At 40.3% G+C, this 18,802-nt stretch overlaps 1 protein-coding gene across 3 annotated transcripts in view; it reads left to right on the top strand.

Moving 5' to 3' along the window:
* LOC128909593 (mucin-5B) overlaps positions 1–18,802 on the top strand; it is a 52,314-nt gene that overhangs the window by 20,234 nt on the left and 13,278 nt on the right. For all 3 annotated transcript variants that reach the window (XM_054201490.1, XM_054201489.1, XM_054201491.1), the window contains 18 exons: positions 559–723; positions 1,591–1,685; positions 3,179–3,305; positions 6,407–6,659; positions 7,703–7,755; positions 8,143–8,243; positions 8,530–8,681; positions 10,530–10,668; positions 11,400–11,510; positions 12,941–13,120; positions 13,515–13,751; positions 14,659–14,815; positions 15,004–15,132; positions 15,570–15,654; positions 15,847–15,884; positions 16,959–17,114; positions 17,946–18,011; positions 18,342–18,434. In XM_054201490.1, the coding sequence (XP_054057465.1) occupies positions 559–723; positions 1,591–1,685; positions 3,179–3,305; positions 6,407–6,659; positions 7,703–7,755; positions 8,143–8,243; positions 8,530–8,681; positions 10,530–10,668; positions 11,400–11,510; positions 12,941–13,120; positions 13,515–13,751; positions 14,659–14,815; positions 15,004–15,132; positions 15,570–15,654; positions 15,847–15,884; positions 16,959–17,114; positions 17,946–18,011; positions 18,342–18,434 (2,337 nt within the window). The remainder of the gene's footprint in view (positions 1–558; positions 724–1,590; positions 1,686–3,178; positions 3,306–6,406; positions 6,660–7,702; positions 7,756–8,142; positions 8,244–8,529; positions 8,682–10,529; positions 10,669–11,399; positions 11,511–12,940; positions 13,121–13,514; positions 13,752–14,658; positions 14,816–15,003; positions 15,133–15,569; positions 15,655–15,846; positions 15,885–16,958; positions 17,115–17,945; positions 18,012–18,341; positions 18,435–18,802) is intronic.

Here is an 18,802-nt window from a genome sequence, read left to right as displayed (position 1 = left end):
TGGCTAAACCCTTCAATTTGCTGAAGAAAATTAGATAATCTCTGTCATGTTTAGTGTGTGCAGGTCTTTTAGACTCTATCTGTAAAAGCAGGTCTTCGTCAGACTTGTGAGATGCAGGCTGTGTTCTTGGTTTTGCCACCAATCTCCTGTTTACATCATTTAAGCTTTTTGTTCTTCTGTTTCCTGTCTGTGTAATGGGATTACATCCTTTCTCTCCAACCTGATTTGTTTTGCTTTTGTGATTTCCTTTGCTTATAAGCCTTTGAGGAAGGCACTTCTGTGTTTGCCAGAGTTTACTGAAGCACAGTTAAGCATCCTCCATCTCTGTGCTATCCCTAAGTGCTACTGTAATACAGAAAAATAATAATTACACTCTAAAGACAGGGTCCTGTCTGATTTGTGGGAACATCAGGAAGTCTCCGAAGGAAAATGGGCTTCTCTCAGGGAAGGTCCATTATAGACCTAAGAGTGTTCATCTACAAGCCATTCCATTTTCTACTCATGTAGTGATTTATTTTCTTTTGCATTTTTTTTTTTTATTTCTGCCACCCACACAAGGTCTTTGTGGCAATTTCAATAACATCCAGACTGACGACTTCAGAACAGCCACTGGAGCTGTGGAAGATTCAGCTTCTGCTTTTGGTAACTCATGGAAAACTAGAGCCAGCTGTTTTGATGTTGACGACAGCTTTGAAGATCCTTGTTCAAACAGCGTGGATAAAGGTGGATAAAGGCTTTTCTTCCCTGGATTGTCAGTGCTAAATAATTTTCACATGACGGATAACCAAAAAATCTTTAGAAATCTCATAGACATCAAAAGCCAATGCCTTTGAGGCTATTACTAGCGAGAACACATTCGGTTTTGCAGGTCTTCAAGGTGACAGCTTTGCTTTTAAAGCAAAAAGACTGCACTGCTGGAGAAAGAGCCAACACCTTCTTCACTTATGACTTGAAAAGCACACACAGCATCGATGAGAACAATTTAGGTTTAAGGCAGAGCGTACCAGATTGACAATATTTGGGCAAGATCTTCACCCAAACTAGATTGTTACAGCTGTGCTGAAGTCAAAAGGAATAAGTTATCAACAGTACTGACTTCAGCAAGCATTGTACTGTACTAGATGTGCTGTCTGGTTTCTCACTTTGACTGGGTTTGGATATATGTAGGATTCAGACTGTACTCTCCTAGGTATTGCCACATGAAATTAAAGCGGCAGCTCATAGCCACACAGCTCACTGATTATTACATGCTTGATGTTATTGCTTGACTATACAGAATCGCCTGACTGTAAAGTATTAGGAAAATTCAATGGAAAACAATGAAAATGGGGAGATTTTGCAGATGTTCTGCAAATTCAGCCACATTAATAATGTTAGTACTTGAAAAGTGAAACCTTTCTTTTAGGGAGATGGTTGGTCACCCACCCAATTATGCTTACCACCTTGATATGTGAATGCCCCATATTTCTTTCCGGCATTATCTGAACACTTCAGGACATTCTAGTTCTGTGTGATACCTGATAAGAATATGGATTCAGATAGTAATGTGGTTTAAGTGACTATGGACAATAATATTTTTTCCCACTTCAGAAAAATTTGCCCAGCATTGGTGTGCACTTCTGTCTAATACAAGCAGTGTGTTTGCTGTCTGCCATTCTGTTGTAGACCCATCTGTGTACATCAAGGTAAGGCACTGGTCTAAATGGGTGGTTTAATCTAGTTCAGAGACTGATCTGCCATGAAGATAGTCTGGCCTAGTGGAGTGAAATAGGTTATAGTAATGCCTGTTTGCAAAGAATTTCACTGACGCTGATAAGAAAAATAACAAAATGAGAGTTTATGCAAGATACGATGGGTCATTTTGTCAGAAGCCATGAAAATATTAAGCGATTGCCATCACTGACAGTTCTGTTGCATGATCCAGGAGGAAAATAGGAAAAAAATGGGTTTACTGTTCTTGAAAACTGTTCACTCTTTGAAAAGGCAGATCAGTGTTTCAGTGCGGAATTGAACTGAGAATTTTTTCCAGCCTCTCTGACTCGGTTTAAAATTCACATCTAGGAGGAGAACGTATACTGTATTTACATCGTTTATATCCCATTTAGTTCTGTGGAGTCATGTTAGTCTCCTCATATTTAGAATGCCCATAAATACTCTTGTTGTACAGCTTTATAATGCTATTGAGGAAGCTGGCTGAGCTGGAGAGTTGCCACATATATGTGAATTGTGAAGAAGTTTCCGAAAACAAGCAGAAAATTAATGTAGGGGATGTGTGTGATACAACTTACTGAGAAAAAACTTGAGCCTGAAATTTTGCCTAAAATGTAATATGTCTTTAGGTACCTTAAAAAATATGGCTTATGCTTTACTCTCCCAAGTTTCCCTTGGAATATATGTCTGCTTGAGAATTCAAGTTAACTATAAGTAAAATAGGAATTTGCAAATTTCAATTAAGGAAAAGTAATAACCAGTTTCTTATGGATGTGTCTGTTATTCCTGCTGATCTTATCAGATTTTAAACCATGATTCACAGAAGCATTTTCCACGACATCGGTAATGGCAGGATAAGTCACCATCTATGCAGTATGACCCTACTGGTCTTGAGTGACTGGCTGTATCTGGGTTCTTCTGTCCAGCCACGGAATTAAAAGAACTTGATCATTAAATTCCCTTTTTACTTACCTAACTAGTTCTTTAGATGTCATTACATATGATTCCCTATTAAACTATCTTCTGTTATGCTCCTGTCATTTAGTTGGGTGTATCTTATCTACGCACTAGATGGATGCACAAATGCCAATCATCACTGTGCAATATTTTCAGTTCCGCATATTTTCAGATGACATATTTTGACACGTCCTAGATTGTACCTCCTCATGGGAGGCTAGTATAGACATTTCCTAGTGCTTTAATGAACTACAGGTGCCCTTATCATTCTTATTATTCATCTATTCATGAATGTTAGACATAATGTCATTGCAGTTACATGACAGTAATTGATTTCTTATTTCTAAGGTTTGCATAATATTTCATTAGCATACATTTTCTCTTAGAGATTTTACAAATTAAGCTTTGTTGTAAAAATATATTAGTTGACTACTGTTTGAGTTGCTATATGTTTCCCTGTTTCTTCTGTGAGCGGGGCATAACAATACACGTGTCCTTTTCTGTCCTCTAGAAATGTATGTATGACACCTGTAATGCTGAGAAGAGTGAAGTTGCACTGTGTAGTGTGCTCTCTACTTACTCCAGAGACTGTGCTGCAGCAGGCATGTCCCTGAAGGGCTGGAGGCAGGGCATCTGTGGTATGCATCCTAAAATACTTTGGAATATGGGGGAACAGCTTCAGGAGGGCCTAGTCTGTGGCAGTCAGCATCTTTTATGCTTACTCATCAAGTTAGTAAGTCTTTGAAAAATAGAATAAGCATATATTCTATAAAAAACTTCTGCCTGCCAAAATCAGTTCATGTCTACTTTGTGCTCTTATGATGCATGTTCCTTGTGTAAAATATTAGGTGAATTCGGAACCCAGAGAAGCAAAAGACTGTAAAATGTGTTAATCAAATCACAACAAGGAGTTGTAATTGGGTTAGTTTTGAACACATGGGCCTCCCCGTGTATTTTAATTCTGATACCTTTTTTGCAGTTCATCTCAGTTTTCTTGTCTCAGACATTGCCCATACAAATGTTATCCTTCACATTAATTGCAATTTTCCATCTTACAGTAAAATAGTAATGTTTTTTAATAAATATATATCAGTGATATCTGAGAATGTGGAAATGTTTAAAGGCATTTTCAGCTCAGGACAATCTAACAAATGAAAAAAGGTTTCTTGGACATGCACATTGTCACTAAATCCTAGGTTCTGAGTCCACATACGTATATATTTTCCTTTGGCACTGCAAGAATTTACTATGAGATGGTATCAGAGCTGACAGTAAAACTCAGGAACCCCTGGTGTCTGAACTTTACTTCAACATTTCCATTTTTCCATTGACAATCAGATCAAGTGAGATTTGCTTACATCAACATGAAAATAGATGTATGGGTTTCTTAACTAATGACACATCTGAATAGGAACCATAACAACAATTATTTTTATGCAGCTTTGATGAAGCTATGATCTATTTAATTGCCTGACTTAGAGGCTAGCTGGGATATTCAATAGAGACAAACAATGTAACTGGTAAGGTGCTTTGTCGAAGGCATTTAAGATTGCAGTAAGAACAATTGAACAAACCTGTGCTGAAATAATTCAACGGGAACACAGTGTAGGCCACAGCAAATTATCCTAGAATCATGCAGATTTATGTCCTAGACAGAGTCCCTGTTTATTGAAAGTTTTGTTATCAACATAGAATAACTGACATTTTTTATGCCAAAGCGAGACTGATTTGCAGCATGGGTTAGACTGAAATCTGTGGACTCACGGCACAGTAGGTAATATTGACTTAAACAGTGCAGTAACCTTGGGAAAAAATGCTAATGGCTTAATCAGCACGATCATTTTAGGCCTTACTTAAGTAAGAAATAATCTTTCAGGAACATGCCTGTGATAAGATTGAAGGTTGCGCTATTCATGAGTGAAAGAATAAATGGGCCAGAACAGTCACTTTCAGTGGTCTGTCCCATTGTGGGGGTTGGAAAGGCTCTTCCAGCTCCTGCGGTTGTGTCCAGCTGTGCCAGGCTGCAGGCAGCATCCAAGGCTGGTTACAACCACAGCAGGTTATATCCTAAGGGGATGTCTACATTGCTGTCAGTAGAGTGTATGAAATAAGTAAACTCTACTAGCTAACTGTTGGCAGTGCATGGATGTGACACAATCTTTAGCGGAAGCTTGAACCATTACTGGAGTTACTGGTTACCCAGAAAACCAATGAGGTTAGTAGCCTCTGCTAAATCATAGCATTGTTTTTCTAGCACCCCTTGTGCAAGCTAGCTTGAAGCTATCTTTGGTATGCTCATGTTCTTTGCACTCATGCTTCCAGTTGTGATGTATGTAATCTAAGATTACAAGTCTGTGACCATGAGTACTATAATCGAATTACCTTTTTCTTACCAGATCTCGCTTGACCAAAATTGATCCTTTTCTTTTATGAAAAATTAAAGGGAGAAAGTAAACACATTATTTTATTGCATTTATAGCTAACAATTGAGACACCCATTCAGGTAAATCTGATGTAAACTCATTTTCAACATCTTTACTAATATCTTTCTTATTTGGACTATTTTGATTTACAAATACCAGTTGCTGCATCTTCATGGTATGCCTATAAAGATGGAGAATATGGCCTGCCCGATTTATACATGGAATATCATGTCTCCTCCAGCTAAGACCAGGAAACCAGCTGTTTTTTGTTGGTGGAGGTGATGGTTTTGAATGTGTACACAAACCTAGCACACGAACTGATCGAAGAAAGTGTACTATGGTCATGGACTGGAAAGCCATACAGGACTTTGGTTAAGCATGGAATCTATTGCTGATATGGTGATAACATTGCTGCAAAGTTGATTAGCACAATTGCCCACAAACAACTCCCCTGTACCTTCTGGTACATCTCTGTGTATCAGAAAAACAGCTGTGGGGTAAAATCTGCAGATGAGTTAGAAAGAGGTCCCCAGTTCTCATTGCGTTTCAGAGGATTCTGGCTGCCAGGCTTTCTTGAAAACCACAGCCTTAATGCAGGTGATATTTTCTGTCAGAATTTTATGTCATCCCTATGGATTACTATTGCAGAGTTTATGGCAGAATTTTGAAGGTGTTGTTTCTTCGTAGCCTGTGAAAATTAACCAGCTTTTCACTATCTTACAGGGTCAATTGAGCTCTTTAGATTTTGGTATTTGACCATTTGGTCCACTGAGAGGTCTTAGAAACTGTTGTTTCTCATTTCCCCAGAGGATGACAACAAGAGTTTTTCTCAAGATATCTATGAGAATTCAAACACACTTTCTTTGGTAGTATCAAATTATTAGCAGACTTCCTTGGCACTGCCCATTTAATGTCAAAATTTACCCCTTAAAAAATATGGTCTTTTCTTAAGTTATTCCCAGCCTAAGAAATCATTAGTAAAGAACAGAAGATTAATTTTTAACTACAAGGACAAGTCAGAAGTTACCGGTTTCAATTCTTGGCATCAGAAAGAAATGTAAATTGTACGAATTTATTTTTTAGTTATTAATACTGATTCCCTTATTCAGTCAAGATAATACCATGCTGAGTATTTCAGTATTCAGTGTCATGTAATTTAGGCTATGTGAGCAGACTTCCCCCAACCACTGAGAGACAAGGTCTTCTAGTTTGAAAAAAGCACATTTATGACTACCAACATGCAGAAAGCTGCATTAACAGCATGAGTGATGATTGCACAGAGAAGGCCATACATCCATTTTATTTCTCTTGCAAAGATCCTTCTGAGGAGTGTCCTGAGACTATGGTTTATAACTACAGCGTGAAGTACTGTAACCAGTCTTGCCGCTCACTGGATGAACCTGATCCACTGTGTAAAGTTCAGATGGCTCCTATGGAGGGCTGTGGTTGCCCTGAAGGAACCTACCTCAATGACGAGGAGGAATGTGTAACTCCAGATGACTGTCCCTGCTACTACAAAGGCAAGATTGTTCAGCCTGGCAACTCCTTCCAAGAGGACAAACTGATGTGGTAAGATGCCCCAGTGATGCAAACGCTGCATACCTGGGGGTCCTCAGGGCTCGCTGGGGAAGTCCCTGCTCTAATCCCTGAATGGTGTCATTTTACTGTAAGGAACAACGACAAATTCCTCCTAGATTGTACCAATGCAAATATTCCCCTGGCAGGAAGTGCAGCCACAGGAAATGTTAAGATCCTACATTCCTGCTAGCAAACAAGAACCTGAAAACATGTTAAGTAGAGTAAAGTTTGCAATCTATCTGTATGCAAGTTCATTGTTGTGTAAAAAATATCCATGTACAGTGGGAGCAAGTTTTCTGGAAGACAGGAGGCTTGGGGGAATTTCTGGCTTTGAAATGAAAAAGCAGAGTGAAAAACACCTTGCAACACACTATCCTGCAGATTATTTAAAAAATAAAAATGGTCCAGGAAAAAAACCCAAAATCTCAGTTTTGAATTGATGGGTTTTTTTAAAAGAGAGAGAGAGATTTTGGGGAAAATACTAAAAATAACATAATTAATTTGTATCTGCAGTGAAAACAGTTGTCATTTTCTCATGTTCAACCAGTTCAGGGCAGCAATGCAGACAAATACCAGGGGAAGGCTGTTTTATTCAAATAATTTATTTGTATCTTTAGATACGAATAGATAGGGAGATTCTCTCTCTCTCTCTCTTCCAACTCCCATATTTTTTTTGGAGGATCCTAGACTATTTTGTAAACACAGATTCATTTAGTAATTTAGGAGGTCTCTTATTTAAGACAGTATTAGTCTCATCTCACAGAGCGGAAAACAGATGGTTAGGAAAAACTTGATTTGGTGAAAACACACAGTAAACCAGTGGCAGATGAAGGAAGGGTATTTAAGAGCTGGGTATCTTAATATTCCTTCTGGGGATGGTAATTCATGTCTGTGAACCTGATAGCTGTACCAAATACTCATTTTGGTAGGAATTCATTATTTGTGTGTCTGGTGAAGCTTTGCAGTGCCTTTCTCTCTAGTGAGAAAAAAATATGCAAAGAGCTGATGTGTTTCATTTTATGGAATCTCTTTAGCAAATGCATTCAAGGAAGATTAGACTGCATTGGAGAAACTGTCCTGGTAAAAGGTGAGATTTTGTTAAATAATAGCATTATGGTGTCAGCTAGTATTTATAATGTTTTTCTGTGTTATATCTCACTTTCTGTAACATTTTAGTATTCTGCACATTTTTGCCTTCTCCCTGAAATGTGCTGGTTATTGATAATAGTTGTCTTTGTAAAAATGCAACCAGACTTGCTGAATTCATTAAAAGATGAAGGTATTTCCCAAAACTTAGAAGTTATCTGCGTCCTTCTGCCTGCACTCGTGGTGGGCAAAAGCAAAAGCTGATAGAAACTGTAAATGGAAGACACATGCTGCCCTCTGAAATGCTCCGCTCTGTTTTACAATTGCTGACAGCATCCTTATTGCTTTCACTAAATTGCCTTCCTAAAATGTTTTGTTCCTCCTATAGATTGCCCAGCTCCTATGTATTACTTCAACTGCAGCTCTGCAGGTCCCGGTGCGATTGGATCAGAGTGTCAGAAAAGTTGTAAGACGCAGGACATGCACTGTGTAAGGACTTCACCTCCTAGGAGGAGCACGGGGCAACATGAGTGTGCATGTATGGTTGTCCTTAACAAACACTGACGGTAACGCGTTACGCTGTTCACAGACCAACTGCTTTACTGATAACATAGCAGCTATAGCTACCCACGTAGCTGTGATACTTGTCACTAACTTACAGTGAGGGAATTTTAAAATAATCCAAAAGTTTGGCATCCAGAGCTAGCACCTCTGCTGGCTCCTGTACTTTCTGTGCATTAACAAGTTGCTTTGTGCTGTGTCTTTATATACACAGTATGTCACAGAATGTGTTTCTGGCTGCATGTGTCCTGATGGGCTGGTACTGGATGGCAGCGGAGGATGTATTCCCAAAGACCAATGCCCATGTGTCCATGGAGGCCGCTTTTATAAACCTGGGGAAACCATCAAAGTGGACTGCAACACATGGTATGTTATACCAGGGAGCCTTGTTTTATAACAAAGGCTGTTAAAATTGTCAGTGCATAATGTACCCATGAGTGAGGATGCATTTTGAAGCCTTCCTCTTCATCATTAGAGCCATCAGGCTTCTAGGAAAAAGAAAAGGGGAAACATTCTATGATTGTCTGATTTCCTCTCTGAACATGCTGCACAAGCCTGCACCTGGGGAGAACAAGCACCAAGATCTTCTGTCAAATTATTTCCATCCTTTTCTGCAAATTGCTTCCAAACTAGCGTTAGACCAACCTCAGCCAGGTTGATCTGTGGCTAATCATTCTACAAGGGGGAATTGAGTCTGTGTCTCTTGGGCACAGCTGAACCCCAGAAAAGAACTGAATGTAGAGGAGGGAGGAATCACAACAATCCTCCTGTGACTTGCAGTGTTTCCGGGTGCATAATTCTCAAATAAGATAAATGAATGCTCTAGTTGCTCCAATTGCTACTATAATTCTGCCATAGACTTTACTGTTATTACTGATCATGGTGGGTAAAATGCTTCGAATCCTTACCCATTATTTAGAGAGGATGAGACTGTATAGTCCTGCCAAGAGGATGTACAGAAAATAAGAGCCAGAAACACTCTGGTCTGATCACCACTGGTACAAGCAATCAAGTCTAATATGTGAAGCCAAACCCTGATAAGCAGTTGTTGATATCACAGAGGCCATTGAAAGGTTTTATCACAATGAGGGTTTTGTTTTCTTATGAGAACAGGACACGCATGGGAAAAAATTTGCAGTCTCTGTGTCAAGGGTATAACAATTAAAATTTTCTGTCTGTAGTCCCCCTGAACTGCAGGTAAAGTTTGTCAAGGTGTGGTGGGTTGATCTTGGCAGGACACCAGGTGTCCACCAAGATACTTGCTCTATCACTCCCTTCCTCATTATGATGTGGTGGGGGAGAAAATAAGATGGAAAAAACTTGTGGGTCAAGATAAAGGCAGTTTAATAAGGCAAAAGTAGAGGCCATGCGTGGAAGCAAAGGAAAACAGAAGATTTATTCTCTACTTCCCATCAGGAGGTGATGTCCAGCCCCTTCCCAGGAAGTAGGGCTTCAGTACATGTAGCAGTTGCTTTGGAAGACAAATGTCATAATAACTAATGCCCCCCTCTTCCTCTTTTCTCTTAGCTTTTATTGCTAAGCAGATGTCATATGGTATGGAATATCCCTTTGGTCAGTTTGGGTCAGCTGCCCTGGCTGTGTCCCCTCCCAACATCTTGCCCACCCTCAGACTAGTGGGGAATGTTGGAGAGACAGCCTTGATGCTGTGTGATCACTGCTCAGCAGTAGCCAAAACACTGGTGTGTGATCAACACCTTTCTAGCTACCCATGGAAAGCCCATGACTTTGAGGGCTGCTGTGGGGAAAATTAACTGCATGTCAGCAGATGCTCATGAATACACAATGGAAGACAGGGATAATATTGGTTCACACCACTGTAGTCAGGAACAGAACTGACCACATGATACCTCACAGATTAATATTCAGAAATGGTTGAAATATTCAGTTCTTCACCTTGAGTTTACCTCCTAAATCCCCACTGTCTGCTGCCAGAGCTTAATGATTCAAAAGATATTTGAAGGAAAAAAAAGAATAAAAACAGACCAAGTTCAAACATGTCTTGGTAGTAAACATGAACTTTCTCATTAGTGAGCCTTCGGACAGCGTGGTCTCAGAACAGTTGAGAGTGAGAGACGGTTGCTTTCTTTGAAGTACTGCAAATGACAAATCTTCGAATTACCCTTCCCCTGTTTGGGGCTAAGGAAAAACCACGCTTCATACAAAGACTGCGATTCTTTGCATTTCTCCTCCCAGCACCTGTAACAAAAGGCAGTGGAACTGCACAGACAATCCCTGCAAGGGAACCTGCACTGTGTATGGAAATGGGCATTACATGAGCTTTGATGGGGAGAAGTTTGATTTCCTGGGAGACTGTGACTATATCCTAGCTCAGGTACCATTTTTTTTCACTTTCCTATCCATATTCTTTTCATGTCTTACACCGTAGCGTTCAGTCTGAGTAATTAAAAGGCAATCTCATGCAAAATAGTCAACACTGATGAGCAGAGCCTGCTCCCCTCCTCTTGTACCTAGAGCAGATAGATTTTCCACATAGAAGCAAAGCCATTAACTCTCAGAAGTGACACAAGAGGGCACTGTGTGATCCTAAACGATTAATTCCTGGGCTGGACAGCCTTTTCCTGGTGTAATTCCTGCATTTACAAGGGAATTGGTATGGTGTTGAAAAGCTAAGTGTTTCAGCCATCGAAGACTGACTATTTTTGTTGTGACAGAAGCACATAGAGATAAACGTGTGAGTCTCAGGTATAATAATTGCACGTAATGAAACAGTACTCAGTGAGACATTTTGTCATCGCCAAATTACAGTTGGTTTTCCTAATTTTAAGAAAAAATATTTTTAACTTCTTGGTTGTGCAGGACTGGTGCTATGAAAAGTTCTTTTTTTTCCTTAGCTTTTCTCTTGGAAATTCCTGGTCAAGTATGAACCTGCCAGCAGGTCAGCTGCACCAGGTTCTTCTAAAATGCCCAGAGTTTTGGTGAATAAAAAAGTGACAAAATAGCAGAAGTCAGATTGGAGTGTCATTCATTTAGAGCTTCTGAAAATGTTTAAGACTGGTCTGGTTCCCTGAAAAGATCTAATACAATGTTATTTATTTTTTTAAGGATTTTTGCCCCAATAACATGGATGCTGGCACCTTCCGAATTGTAATTCAGAACAACGCCTGTGGGAAGTCACTCTCCATCTGCTCCCTAAAGATCACACTGATTTTTGAGGTTTGCCTAGAATTGGTTATAACTGAGGAGCAATAGTCTTGATTTTGAACCTGTTAGTGTAGTATCCCCTTCTATTCCAACTCAGTTGCTGCTAGAGAGTACCGATGGAAGTCAAACATCCAGAAAGCAGAGGCAGGCAGGCTGGGAAAAGTTTAGGCACTTGGTGTCAACAGGGCTGAACTCTTTTGTAGGTGCGGGGATAGATGCAGGGAGTCAACAGCACTCTACATATGTGCATGTGTTGGTACTTGCACCTATGACACTGGTGGTATAGGAGTGATGGTAAAGTTTTTAGAGGAGCATGTTTCTATACCATGGTTTGAGCACAACGCAGATATAACTACAGAGGGAAGAGTTTCTTCTCTCCGGCTCAGGCTTAGCATTTCCCCAAAGCATACACAAAAGAGATTTCTTCCATAGTGGGGGGTGAGGGGATGCTGAAACAAAGCAGCGTGACAAGGGGTGTTCTGGCTTGCCCAATTGCCTGTGCACTCAGGAGCTGCTATGCCAGAAGAACATATTTCATCTAGATTGAGGACAGTGTACACTCACAGCCCACAAAGCCAACTGTATCCTGGGCTGCGTCAAAGAAAGTGTTGCCAGCAGGTCGAGGGAGGTGATTCTATTCTATTCTATTCTACTCTACTCTACTCTACTCTACTCTACTCTATTCTATTCTATTCTCACCCTGTACCCCTCTGTTGTGAGTCCCCACCTGGAGTGTTGCATCCACCTCTGGGTCCCCAACATAACAAGGACCTGTTGGAGTGAGTCCAGAGGAGGGCCATGAAGACGATCAGAGGGCTGGAGCACCTCTCCTATGAAGACAGGCTGAGAGAGTTGGGGTTGTTCAGCCTGGAGAAAAGAAGGCTCCGGGGAGACCTTATTGCAGCCTTCCAGTACTTAAAGGGGGCCTACAGGAAAGCCGGGGAGGGACTCTTTATCAGGGAGTGTAGTAATAGGACGAGATGTAACAGTTTTATACTGAAAGAGGGTAGATTTAGATTAGATATTAGGAAGAAATTCTTTGCAGTGAGAGTAGTGGGAGACTGGAACAGGTTGCCTGGAGAATTTGTGTCTGCCCTATCCCTGGAAGTGTTCAAGGCCAGGCTGGATGGGGCTTTGAGCAACCTGGTCTAGTGGGAGGTATCCCTGACCACAGCAGGGAGGTTGGAACCAGATGATCTTTAAGGTCCCTTCTAACCCAAACCATTCTATGATTCTATGAATTTCTGTGGCAGTGAGTTAGACTTGTCATGTCACTTCCCATTGAACTCAGTGGGTCTTTTTCTCACATGGCTGGTTATAGACCAAGGTGTAGTGTAAAGACTACAGAAAAATAAGATGAAGGGTAAGAGGCAGAACACCAGTGCTGTTACACTAAGTTTTCTATTTGATTTCCTTCCATGTAATGTATCTGTTCCTTGTAGAGCAGAGAAATCAGGCTCTTGGAAGGAAGGATTCAGGAGATAGCCACTGATCCAGGAGCTGAGAAGAATTACAAAGTGGATCTCAGAGGAGGTTATATTGTGATTGAAACAAATCAAGGGATGAACTTCATGTGGGACCAGAAGACTACTGTTGTTGTTCATGTGGCACCATCTTTCCAGGTAGGTATAGGATGGATTGGGAGTTACGATATCAAACTCAAAGTTATGCATCCAGAACTGAGCCCCATTTTGAAAAGCAGGGCTTGGAAAAGTGTTCGGTTCAGTGGACAAGAAGAAGCAAGCAGGCTATGTCTTGTGTTTTATTCCATTGTTCAGTCAGTTTGAAACTCACCAGAATATTTGGAGCTAAAAGTAAAGCCAGGCACTCTGCAGTATTGAAAGACAAAGAGTGATCTTGTCACTTGAAGTCCAGCTTTTTCTAAGATGCATTTTGATGGCTGTTTAGAAATTTGCAGCTATTTTACCTTGGCCTGTTCTATAGTTTATTTCTGTCAAACAGTGGGCTGCACTCAAAGTAACCAGACCATTTACTGTGCCTATGCAAATTACCCAGGGAAAAGTCTGTGGCCTTTGTGGGGACTTTGATGGCCGCTCAAGAAATGACTTCACAACCAGAGGGCAGTCCGTAGAGATGAGCATCCAGGAGTTTGGAAACAGCTGGAAAATAACAAGCACTTGCTCAAATATAAACATGACGGACCTGTGTGCTGATCAGCCTTTTAAGTCTGTCTTGGGACAGAAGCACTGCAGCATCATTAAGAGTAACATCTTTGAAGCCTGTCACAGTAAGGTAATCCTGTTCTCTCATCCTCAGTAGTTTCACACTAGGTGTTTGTTGCCATTGTGCAGCACATTTGCACACAAATTTTTACAATTAAACACTATTACAAAGCATCCTTGAGTACAAAGGCTACCTCTCTTAAAACCTCAATTTACAGCTATGCCAGTTGAATCCTGTTGCACAGTATTGAGGAAACAGCAGTGTCTGTTTTGAGCAACTGAAGACAAAGAGGATAATAGTTGGCCACCAGAAGTAAAAAGTTAGGTACCAGTTTGTAAAATCTAGAGATAAGTTAGTGTAGGACTGTTTGTATGGGGATTCTTGTGAAAGTTTATTCAAATTACCTCAAGAGATTAATTATTTGGTTTGTTTTAGACACAAATTAATCTAAACAGAAACAAGGCTACTAATTCTTAATGAGAATATCTATACAAAGCTTCAGTGCAGTTTAAGAAGCCATTTTAAAAGCCAGTTTGGCTTAATTTGTTAGTTCATGTTGAGACAGGTTAAAAGAAAAGAGCCATGAAGTTCAGTGGAAATAGGGTTTCCTTTTATACTCACTTAATCACTATCTCTCAATAGAGAGTGCACACACTATATAGTTGTGCTAACGCAAAGCAAGGTAGTTCAGTCCTGCAGAAATTACAATGGAAAGAAATTTTGAGCATAAATGCCAGTATTACACACATGAGAATGAGAAGATTTTAGAGTCCAGTTCTACCAGGCAGGTTAAAATAGAAAATTTCCTGTTGTAAAATATCATAGGTCCTTCATGGCAGCCCCAGTCTGTCACAGACTCAGCCTGGTTCTGCTAAAGAAACTGCCAGTGGATGGCAGAAGTTCAGAGCCCTTTCTCTCATTAAAATACAGTACAGCAGGTACGTCCGTGGTAACAGATCTGTTGGTGTTTTGATAGGTGAACCCAATACCGTATTATGAATCTTGTATTTCTGACTTCTGTGGCTGTGACAGTGTGGGAGACTGTGAGTGCTTTTGTACCTCAGTTGCTGCCTATTCAAGAAGCTGTAGCAGAGCTGGTGTCTGCGTCGACTGGAGAACGCCTGCCATTTGCCGTAAGTATTGCACTGAACGTGCACGCAGAAAAGCAGTGCTCCATGCGCTCAGGCACATGGGAGATAAAGAAGAGCAGAATTCTGACATCACTGTGCATGCATGACTTAGCAAGGTCTTGTTTGCAAGATTTAGAAAATAACCCTGCCTGGTGCCTGAGACTTGGAGGTTTTTTATTCTTCTGTTCCAGCTGTGTTCTGTGATTATTACAATCCACCCGACAAACATGAGTGGTTCTATAAACCCTGTGGAGCCCCTTGTCTAAAGACCTGCAGGAATCCACAAGGGAAATGTGGGAACTTGCTGTACAGTTTAGAAGGTAATTCTTACTTGACTTTGATGCAGTTTGTGGGAGTTGAAGCTATTAGTCTGGTTTTAAATGTCTTAAGCATCAAGGTTGCTGAAAGGATATCCCATTTGCCCCAGAAACTCATTGGCCATGCCTCGCCTGGGCTAATTCCCTGTGTGATGGTGCCATTCATAGCATAATTTGCCTGTTGCCTTTAAATGTGGGGAGAGATAAAAGGTCATTCAGTATAAATTTGCAAAGAGTAATTATCTGTTGACAAACAGTTAATTGAAACTTTTAGGAAAGAGGGAAAAAGATGTGTAAAAATAATTGGTACTATAAAGCACATTTATACTGGGATTACATTCATTTTGGGATCAAATCTGCATCTGATAGAGGTATTCATGTGTTTTCCCTGGATCTATGTAAAGCAGACTAAGAATACTTTGTTTACTTTAACTTTCCAGGCTGTTACCCGGAGTGCAGTCCTGACAAGCCATATTTTGATGAGGAGAGAAGAGAGTGCGTCTCCCTCCTCAACTGCACTTCATGGTAGGTCAGTTGATAGGACTGGAAAGGACAAGCTAGGCAATGTTTGGCTTACATTCGTAGGCAGTGGCAATTATCATTAAATCCTCCGGGAGTAGGCTTTTATGTAAAAGTAGATACCGTTGCAGACATTGTTATTCCACATACTGATTTAAGTCAATAAAACAAGTTTTCTCCTTTTCTCTTTATCTTCAGTGATCCTGAAGAGAAACTATGTACTGAAGACTCCAAAGGTAACTTTTCAGCACCCTCACCATTCATTGAGTGATGATGATAGGACTGAAGCAACCCAGCATCACACGTTACTGCTGGTGTATTGGTAATAGAACTCCAGGTAGCTAGTTCAATAGGTGGATGCACAGCAGTACAGATATAGTTTGATAAGCAAAACGCAGCCTTTGACCTGAAGAACTGTCTAAAGGATAATCATAGGGAGGGAGGGAGGGAGGAGAGAGACATGAAATGCGGGGTTCATCTCATGCAGGTAAATACCACTTGTCCACGTTTACACTTCTTTGATAGTCAGTGAAGACAGACAGAAAGTAGTCTGAAGCAGGCCATTCATGGTACCTGTTTTAAACAGCACTTTTAGAACAGGGCAAATCTTGTAGAGGGTCTATTTCCTGTCCACTAATTTCATAATAAGCCCAGACAGCTAGTTTATGAGACATGTTTGTGTTCCTAAAGGACACACTTGCTTAAGGTATGATAATCAGTTCATTCCCATATCTGGGAGAAACCACATTCCAAAGTGCAGGGTGACCCAGTAGAAATCACATCTTCGGTTTTGCTGATTTTGTTACAGTAATAGATATATTCCCTTGGGTTCCTGAATGTAAATTCTCCAAAACCTGGAGAGCTTCTCATATATTTAAATGAAATTATTTATGACTGAATGTTCCTCATTAGTGGATGGAAATGGCTGTGCAACACCTTCTGAGCCAGTGTTTTACCACTCAGCAAGGCAGTAATCCCAGTCATGTTCCCTGCCCAGAGGGAATGCACCTGTGCTCCATGCTGGGTGAGGACAGTGCCAGTTCTGATGCTTTCACCAGCCAGTAATTCCTCTATGCAAGCTAACTCCAAGAAGCACCAGCAACAACAAAAATCCAACACACTTTAAATAAATGAGGTAGACTCCCAGTGCAACTTCTCAAGTAGAAACTGAGAAAGTTTTTCAGCCAGGTAATTCATGTTTAATGATATGAGCTACAGAAGGGTAAATCCAGAGTTTGGTTTTCTTTTCATTTGTATTTATATTACAAGTGTCCCCTGTTACCATGGCGTTTGCTCTTTCGGTGCCTCAGATTGCCTTTGCTGCTACAATGGAAAGACCTACACCTTAAATGAAACTGTATACAGCCAAGTATATGGGACTGAGTGTGGTGATGCTGTCTGTGGCCCTAATGGAGAGATCATTAAGACATTCATTCCTTGCAGAACACCATCCACACCAGCACAAGGTATTGGGTTTATAAGAGTTTTGGTGGTGATTTTATGAAAGTCTCTAATGGTAATAAGAATCCCCTGTCTTGAAAAAGAATCCTACTGCATGCCTCAGATAAGCACAGAATTTAAGGCAGTTGAAGAAGGTTCAGGAATGAGGGGTCAGAGCTTGTGGGTCTCATGGTGGGGACCAAAAGTGTAGTTTGTATAGATTCTTACTGTCAATAGGGTAAAGAGAGAATAGAGAGATATGGGCATTTTTCACTACAGCTTTTACGATAACCTTGGGCATACCACAGCTGACACTCTGGTGTTGTTAGTCTCAATATTTCATACTTCTAAACCTTGTTTTTCTCCTTCTCATCACCTGTATCACACTATGGTTCTTATTGTACTTTTTTCTGCATTGGAATAAGTCAGTCTCAAATGGGTCACTGCAGCAAGAAAATAAAGTTCCCTGGCAGTTTAGTCCTTTCCCAAAAAAGAAGTTGCAGGGTGAAGGGGATGCAAATGAACAGAAAATAGGAAATAAAAAGAAATAAAGAAAAGGTGGATTTTTGCCACCTGATTATAGCAAAGAAAAATAAATGGCTAAAAAAGTGTGTATTATCCTGGTAGCAAATTATACAAAGTGGACAAGAAAAATTAAAAGATAGCTTCTCTACTCAAGGGAGTGGAAGAGCTAAAGGCTTGATGGTGAGCCCGTGTGTTTGGTATTTACTAAATGTGTTAACAAGTGGAATAAGAAGTATAATGGAGTAATAGCTAGGAAAGGAAGGACTATTGAAAGCAAACCATAGGTGCCGTAGTAAAATGTCTAAATGATCTATCTGTATTTAAACCAACAGTTTCTTCAGAACAAGGCATTAAAATCAAAAATGGAGTGCCACTGGAAATCACCTCTCCAAAGTCAGGTGAAGTCCTGCAGGATTAGAAAGTTCAAAGAAACCTTAAATTGGAATGAATAAGCAACACTTAAGGGTGGTTTATTGTAGTCTATATAGAAAAAAACTAACTACAAGGGGGATTGTGTGTATATTTTTCTAGTAGCGTACACTGTAATAGAGAGAGTGTATATAAATACAGAGAAGATGATTTAGTGTGTATATGTACTGAATGTGGTGGGGGTATAAAAATGATTATTTTTTTCTCCTTTTGTGATTGTATGGAATGTAATAAATGCCATAGGGCTTGAAAGTAGAGTAGCAGAGGATTTGAGTATTAATTGATTTCATTTCATGCAGAACCACAAATGCAACCTGTAACATCTGCACCTCCATCATCAATGGTAGCCACTCCCTGCTTCTGTGAAGACAATGGACAAATGATACAAATGGGTGAGAAAACAAGCATATTTTATGTTCTGCACCACTGATGTGGGAAGACAGACATACTGTTAAATAAAGGTGCTTCAGCAAGTTCTCATTGAGCCTACTGCAGTTACACATTACCACAAGTTGTTACATCTTTGAACTGTAACTTACACCTTAGAAACTACAACTCTCCCATATCCTATAACTTTGTCCTGGTATGGATATCTCTGGCGTAAGGAAGTTTATACCAGATGCTAACTTCAGTGGACTCCGGCACAAACCCTGAATCCCAAACTGCTGAACATGGGCTTGTAATCCACAATCATGTTCTAAAAGCAGAGGAGGGAAGACTCTTGATCTTAGTAGCTCCTGAACCACCTATCTCCTAGTCT

This window comes from Rissa tridactyla, chromosome 4 (genome assembly GCF_028500815.1).
Source record: "Rissa tridactyla isolate bRisTri1 chromosome 4, bRisTri1.patW.cur.20221130, whole genome shotgun sequence".
Classification (NCBI taxonomy): Eukaryota; Metazoa; Chordata; class Aves; order Charadriiformes; family Laridae; genus Rissa; species Rissa tridactyla.
The sequence above is the reverse complement of the archived record's forward strand: the minus strand, read 5'-3'. Positions and strand labels throughout refer to the sequence as shown.